Source organism: Capricornis sumatraensis, chromosome 22 (assembly GCF_032405125.1).
Source record: "Capricornis sumatraensis isolate serow.1 chromosome 22, serow.2, whole genome shotgun sequence".
NCBI classification, from domain to species: Eukaryota; Metazoa; Chordata; class Mammalia; order Artiodactyla; family Bovidae; genus Capricornis; species Capricornis sumatraensis.
Window position 1 is genome coordinate 16,006,920 of NC_091090.1, and position 7,990 is coordinate 16,014,909.

General features: G+C 50.4%; 1 protein-coding gene across 1 annotated transcript; it reads right to left on the reverse strand.

Moving 5' to 3' along the window:
- Window positions 1-283: 283 nt before the first annotated feature.
- On the reverse strand, window positions 284-7,762 carry TMEM217B (transmembrane protein 217B). The gene is made up of 3 exons (XM_068961019.1): window positions 7,273-7,762; window positions 7,033-7,052; window positions 284-376 (listed from the first exon to the last, which is right to left on the reverse strand). The coding sequence occupies exons 1-3, from the start codon at window positions 7,760-7,762 to the stop codon at window positions 284-286; spliced, it is 603 nt and encodes a 200-aa protein (XP_068817120.1).
- Between the last annotated feature and the right edge of the window lie 228 nt (window positions 7,763-7,990).

Genomic DNA, 7,990 nt, shown 5'->3' on the forward strand with positions numbered 1-7,990 from the left:
GCTTAAATGTCTCCTCCTGCAGGAAGGCTTCCCTGACTCTCCAACCTCTAAGAGTCTGGACTCCTCCTGTGGCCCCCAGCACTCCCCCCTCAGTACCAATCATACTAGGGGGCCAAATGGCCCCTCAAGGACCCCCACCGCTCAGTGGGTTGGGAGTCCTTTGGAATGTGTCCACAGTCCTTTGGGCTGTGACTTACTTTTCAGGGCACCCCCTGTTCCTAGCTCAGGGCCTTCTATGCAGTAGATACTCAGCAAACATGGTGAAGAAGGCGAAGATGGAAAGTCAGAGGTTGTCACTGGGGTGAGGGGCAGAGCTCAGGGCCTCCTGAGTTGTTCGAAAGGCTGGGAGATGAGGCGGTATTTCTAGTGTCAGCAGCTGGTAGAGGCAGAGGATTAGGGGAGGAAGAAACGGACCAGGAAGCTGACCTTCGTGTATCCTTTGTGGGTATTTCCCCACCTGTAACTCTGTGACTGTCCACAGTCTTCGCCACGGTCTCCAGATGTGAGTGAGAAGAGAGAAAAAGGAGTAGGAGGAGGAGGTCAAGGGAGTGACCGTACCCTGCCCCTCACCAGCCCAGCTACCATAAGCATCATTTGACAATCAATGAACACCCTCTTCTGCTGAGGGGATGGGTCCATTGACCCGACAAATATTTACCAAGCACCTGCTGTGTGCTGGGCGTTGTTCTAGGTGCTGGGAAAATAGCAATGAAGAAAATATGGCACTTACATTTTGGGAGGAACATAACTATTGGCCTGGTCAAAAAGTTCATTTGGGTTTTTCTGTTACATCATATGGAAAAACCCGAAAGAACCTTTTGACCAAACCCAATATATATAGTAAGGCAGGTGATAGTCTGTGTTAGGGAAAAAGTAAAGCAGGGTAGGGAACTCCCTGGTGGTCCAACGATTACAACTCTGCACTTTCACTGCGGAGTGCGAGGGTTCAATCCCTGGTCGGGGAACTAAGATCCATAAGTCACGAGGCAAACAAGAATGATAAAGCAATCTTTTTTTTTAAAAAAAAAAAAAAAGTAAAGCAGGGTAAGTGGGTTGGAGGGCATGGGGGAAGGGCCGCTTCACATGGGTTGGTAGGGAAGGCCTTTGTGATGGCTTTTGAGCAGATTCCCGACAGAAACAAGAAAGCAAGCCAGTGGACACCTGGAGTCAGGAGGAAACAGGTGCAAAGGCCCTGGGGCTGGAATGTGCTGGGTGTGCAAGGGGGACTGCAAGGCAGCCCGGGCAGCTGGAGCAGAGGGAGGGAGAGAAAGGTGGTGAGGAAGGAGGTTGGACAGACGACAGGGAAATGGATCACTCAGCTCTCAACACTATGACGACGGCTTAGGAGTTTTCCTCGAGAGTGGCGGGGGGCCCTGGCGGGATATGAATAGCAGAGTAGAAGAGAAACGTGGCCTGCCTTGGGCTTCAACAGGATCCCCCTGCCTGCTGAGTGGAGAGCTGACTGCAGACGGAGCAAGAGCGCCGTCGGGGAGGCAGTTAGGATGCTGCTACTGCAATAACCTGGGCGAAAGATGGTGCCAGCCTGGGCCGGACAGTGCCAGCGGAGGTGAGGAGCAGTGCTGGGATCTGAGTGCACACTGAAGGTGGGGCTGGGAGGGTTTGCTGAGGGGTTGGATAAAGGCTGAGAGAGACAGAGAACCCAAGGATGATTCCTGGGTCCTTGACCTGAGCAACTAGAAGGGTGGTGACAAAGACTGGGAGTTAAGGCAGCTTTGGCGGGGAAAACCACAGTCTGGATTGTGACTCCTCTTTATTCATTTTTGGTTATGCTGGGTCTTCATTGAGGCTGGGCTTTTCTCTAGTTGTGGTGAGTGGGGGCTACTCCCTAGGTGCAATGTGTGGGTTTCTTGTTGAGTTCACTTCTCTTCTTGCAGAGCATGGACTCTAAGGTGTGAAGGCTTCATAGCTGCAGCCCATGGGCTCAGAGGTTGCAGCTCCCAGGCTCAAGACACAGGCTCGATGGTTAGCTGCTCTGAGGCATGTAGGATCTCCCCAGATTGGTGATGGAACCCATGTCTTCTGCACTGGCAGGCAGATTCTTTACCACTGAGATACCAGGGAAGCCCCTCAACACGTTTTGAGATATGTGTGCCTGTGTGCTAAGTCAGTCACTTCAGTCTTGTCCAACTCTGTGTGACCCTATGGACTGTAGCCCACCAGGCTCCTCTGTCTTTGGGATTCTCCAAGCAAGAATACTGGAGTGGGTCACCATGCCCTCCTCCAGAAAGTCTTCCTGACCCAGAGATCGAACCCAAGTCTCTAACGTCCCCTGCATTGGCATCAGGTTCTTTACCACTAGCGCCACCTGGGCGCATGTATTAGTAATCAATTGCTTGGTAACAAATTACCCCAAAATGTAGCAGCTTAAGAGAACACACATTTATGTTACGGTTTCTATGGATCAGAAACCCAGGGGCAGCTGGCACAGGTCTTCTGACTCCGGGGCTCTCACCTTCAGTGGAGGTGTCTGGCCAGGGCTATGGCCCCCTCAAGACTCAGCTAAGGGAGGGTCTGCTGCCAAGCTCACTTAGGAGGTTGTTGCTAGGATTCAGGTCCGTGGGGACTGTTGGTTAGCGATGTCCTTCCTGACCATGCTGGCCTCTCCAGATGCTCCCAGTGTGGCAGCTGGCTTCCCTCGGAGAGAGTGAACAACCCTGAGGTCATCGCAGTTTTGTAACCGAATCTTAGAGATGACACCCTATCACTTCTGCTGTGTTTGATTGGTTAGAAGAGGGTTGCTAGTCCAGCTTGCACTCAAGGGGAGGTGATGGGTGTGAATATCAATTGGCAGGGACCTTTGGGAACCACATAGAGGCACCTGCCCACAGCACAGAGGCAGGGGGACTGACGAGTACAAGTTTCAGGGACAGGTCAGACCAGAGATGTCTGTATGGAGGCTACTTACGAGGGGCCTGGACAAGGAGAGCCGGGAACGACTGAGATGGAGGAGAGAAAGGGACAAAGGGCTGAGCCTTGGAGCTTGCCAATGCTTGCAGGTCGGGGAGGTTCAGAGGGGCCAGCAAAGGAGACGGAGAAGAAGGGCCAGTGGCGTGGGTGGTGAACAGAGAGGGGTGACCCTGGTGTCTCACAGGGCAAGAGAGAGACCTGTTTGCAGGTCAAAGAGGGATCAGCTGGTCAAAAGCCATGGAGAGGTCTGGCAAGAGAAGGCTAAGCTCAGGACTGGGTAGTGTGGAGGTCACCTTCACAGTAGTGGTCTCGGGACTTCCCTGGCGGTCCACTAGCTGCGAATCCCTGCAGGGGGCCTGGTCGGGGAACTAGACCCACATGCCTCAACTGAGATCTCGCTTGCCGCGGTGAAGACTGAAGATTCGTGTGCTGCAACTAAGACCCGGCTCGGCCAAATCAACAGATAAAGATTGAAAAACAAGAGCGAGAGTGGTCACGGTGGAGTGGAAGGGATTCCAGAGAGAACGGGAGGCTGGGAAGTGGAGGTGGACACACCACTTTCCAAGGACCCTTGGTGTCAAGCGGGAGCACAGCCTTGTAGCTGAGGCAGCAGGTGACTCTTAGTTGAGCTGATTCTGAGAACTCTGCTTCTTGCTCCACCACTTACACACACACACACACACACACACACACACACCTTGTAGACTAGAGCGTAGACACACACTATGAATCCTCAGTCATCAGCTTGAGGTTCCCTAAGTCCCAGATCAGCCACCCCTAGAGGATCTGGTATAGAAGGCAAACAGCACTAAACAAAAGCTTGTTGCTGACTGCCATCTGGTGGTCATTTTGGGACCTGCATGCTAAGTCGCTTCAGTTCAGTTCAGTTCGGTCGCTCAGTCGTCTCCGACTCTTTGCGACCCCATGAATCGCAGCACGCCAGGCCTCCCTGTCCATCACCAACTCCTGGAGTTCACTCAGACTCATATCCATCGAGTCGGTGATGCCATCCAGCCATCTCATCCTCTATCGTCCCCTTTTCCTCCTGCCCCCAATCCCTCCCAGCATCAGTCTTTTCCAATGAGTCAACTCTGCATGAGGTGGCCAAAGTACTGGAGTTTCAGCTTTAGCATCATTCCTTCCAAAGAAATCCCAGGGCTGATCTCCTTCAGAATGGACTGGTTGGATCTCCTTGCGGCCCAAGGGACTCTCAAGAGTCTTCTCCAACACCACAGTTCAAAAGCATCAATTCTTCGGCGCTCAGCTTTCTTCACAGTCCAACTCTCACATCCATACATGACTACTGGAAAAAGCATAGCCTTGACTAGACGGATGTTTGTTGGCAAAGTAATGTCTCTGCTTTTCAATATGCTATCTAGGTTGGTCATAACTTTCCTTCCAAGGAGGAAACATCGTTTAATTTCATGGCTGCAGTCACCATCTGCAGTGATTTTGGAGCCCCCCAAAATAAAGTCGCTTCAGTTGTGTCCTATTCTTTGTGACCCCATGGGACTGTAGCCCGTCAAGCTTGTCTGTCCATGGGATTCTGCAGGCAAGAATACTAGAGTGGGTTGCTGTGCCCTTCTCCAGGGGATCTTCCCAACCCAGGGATTTAACCCACATCTCTTGCATCTCCCACACTGGCAAGTGAGTTCTTTACCATTAGTGCCACCTGGGAAACCCTTCTGGGGCCTGGCCTGGATCTAAGTCTGTGCACAGGGTGGTGAGAAGAGCTAAGCAAATTGTTTGAATACTACCAGGCACAAATTGTGTTCAGTAAAAGTAGGCTGCCGTCGGTTTGGAGGAGTGTGGTCAAAACAGTGTCCTCAACTTCACTTCCACCATTTTTGGAAGGAAAGGAATTATTCTAAAAGGAGGGCCCCTTCTTAGCTTGGTAAGAAAGAAGAAACAGTTAGAACTGGACATGGAACAACAGACTGGTTCCAAACAGCAAAAGGAGTATGTCAAGGCTGTATATTGTCACCCTGCTTATTTAACTTATACTCAGAGTACATCATGAGAAACTCCAGGCTGGATGAAGCACAAGCTGGAATCAAGATTGCCAGGAGAAATATCAATAGCCTCAGATATGCAGATGACACCACCCTTATGGCAGAAAGTGAAGAGGAACTAAAAAGCCTCTTGATGAAAGTGAAAGAGGAGAGTGAAAAAGCTGGCTTAAAACTCAACATTCAGAAAACTAAGATCATGGCATCTGGTCCCATCACTTCATGGCAAAAAGATGGGGAAACAGTGACAGACTTTATTTTTATGGGCTCCAAAATCAGTGCAGATGGTGACTTCAGCCATGAAATTAAAAGACACTTGCTCCATGGAAGAAAAGTTATCACCAACCTAGATAGCATATTCAAAAGCAGAGACATTACTTTGCCGACTAAGGTCCATCTAGTCAAAGCTATGGTTTTTCCAGTAGTCATGTATTTATGTGAGAATTGGACTATAAAGAAAGCCGAGTGCCGAAGAATCGATGCTTTTGAACTGTGGTGTTGGAGAAGACTCTTGAGAGTCCCTTGGACTGCAAGAAGATCCAATCAGTCCATCCTAAAGGAAATCAGTCCTGAATATTCATTGAAAGGACTGATGCTGAAGCTGAAACTCCCAATACTTCAGCTACCTGATGTGAAGAACTGACTCATTTGAAAAGACCCTGATGCTGGGAAAGATTGAAGGCAGGAAGAGAAGGGGATGATAGAGGATGAGATGGTTGAATGGCATCACCAACTGAATGGACATGAGTTTGAGTAAACTCCAGGAGTTGGTGACGGACAGGGAGGCCTGGCGTGCTGCAGTCCATGGGGTCGCAGAGAGTCGGACACGACTGAGCGACTGAACTGAAACTGAAACTGAAGAGTACTTCAGGGAACCAAGTAGGACATTCACGAGAGAAGTTACAAGATCTAGATTTTCGAGGCCTGGAAAATCCCATGGATGGAGGAGCCTGGGGGGCTGCAGTCCTTGGGGTCGCGGAGAGTCGAACACGACTGAGCGACTTCACTTTCACTTTTCACTTTCATGCATTGGAGAAGGAAATGGCAACCCACTCCAGTGTTCTTGCCTGGAGAATCCCAGGGATGGGGGAGCCTGGTGGGCTGCCGTCTATGGGGCTGCACACAGTCGGAAACGACTGAAGCGACTTAGCAGCAGCAGCAGCAGCATGATCTTGATCTTATCAGTTAAGTGCTGAGTCTCAAATCTCATCAAGTCATAAAATGGGAACACTAGGGTTAAAATTATACACGGTGGTGAACGTAAAGAGCTCTCAGTAAAAGATGCTCTCCATTAGGGTAGTGGCATAAGCTCTCAGCGGGCTTGGGGTACATTTCTTGAAAACAGTTGTTGTCAACTGGGGGCAGTTTTGCCCCCCACCAGAGAATGCTTGGGATTGCCTGGTGATATTTCTGTTTGTCACAAGGCTGGGGGATGCTTCTGGCATCTAGTGGATGGAGGCTAGGGAGGCTGCTAGACATCCTACGGTGCACAGGACAGCCCTCTATGAGACAGGATTATCCAGTCCAAGATGTCAATAGTGCTTAAGTTGAGAAATCATGGAACTTTCTTAAATGGGGATTCTTCTTGCCATGTTATGAACCAACATGAGGAACTGCTTTTTGAACATCACGAAGAAAGCAGAGTGATGCATGAAGCTGGAAAGGGGGTCTACAGTTATATTCAGGAGTAAAATAAGGTTGGAGATTACTGCAAATCTCTGATATGGTGGCCACAAGCCAGACACGTATGGCTCTTGCAATGGAAACTAACCGAAGTGGAACAAAATTTTAAATTTGATTCCTGGATCTTAATAGCCACATCCCAAGTGCTCAATAGCCACATGTGACCAGTGGACAGCACTGATATCCAACAGTCCCATCAGCACAGATTTTTCTATCGAGCACCACTGCTCATAAAGGACTCAGCAGAACTGGGCATCGGTGGGGCAATCCATAAGAGAAAAGTTAGAAACTAAGGATATGCAGAGAGCAGGGTACCAAAAGAGACCACAGCATACACCAAAGAGACGATCAAACAAGCACAAAGGTGGTCTTTAGTTAAAGGATAAAACAAGTCACAAACACACACATGTACGGCAATTGATCCACACAATCCTCCCTCCCCCTCCCCCGACCCCCAAGAGCCATTCTTAAGCACTTAAAACTCAAGAACCCTGAAAAGGCAAGCAGAATCAACCCCAGGCAGGCAGGGAAGTGGGGGCCATCGCTAGGGAGTGCTCTTGCCCTCGCTTCCTTCTTCCTGGCACAGTTCAGTTCAGCTTGTAGTACAAGCTTCCCATCCCGACGGGTGGCCACGACTCGACTGTACTGATGCTAGAGCGTCTGCGTTGGCCAGTCTTGCTTACGGCCCTGGGGTCCCTGAAGATGGAGTATCCGTACTTGGTGACGAAGGGCAGGCAGAACAAGTGCAGGAGCATCCGCGAGATCTGGAAGATCAAGTGCAGGTACCGCAGCTCCTTGAACTGCTCTTTGATGGCCGTGTTGGTGAGCAGGATGACGGAGAGGCTGAGCAGCTCATAGATGGTGATCCACACGCCGTAGCAGAGCATGCCCACGCAGTTGCTGGTGTGGATGCAATAGAGGAGCAGCGAGCAGGCCAGAAGGGTGGCGGCGGACAGGCTGATGCTGATGTTCTTCTTGTAGGCCACGAGCCAAGAGACCAGCTCGGACCTGGTCTTCTGGTAGACGCTGAACCTCTCTTCATAGCCAAAGAAGGCAAACTCATTCACGTCAAAGATGAGGAACTGGACAGTGTTGAGGAAACAGAAGGTGCCTATCACAATGGAGTACTTCCTGTCATTCATTTTATACTTGTTTTACCAGAGACATTGGCTGCAGGGGAAAAAAAAAATGTGGAGATACCCGATGAGATGGCCGAGCTGGCCCGGGGCAAATCCTCAAGCCACTGGATGTAAATGGAAGAGCTAACAGTGATAGTGATGGAGGAACAAGCCACAGGCTGGAAGTCGAGGCACGTGGGCTCTGGCCTCATTAGCTAAAGGGGAGCACATCCTTGGGAAGTGGGGGCGTCA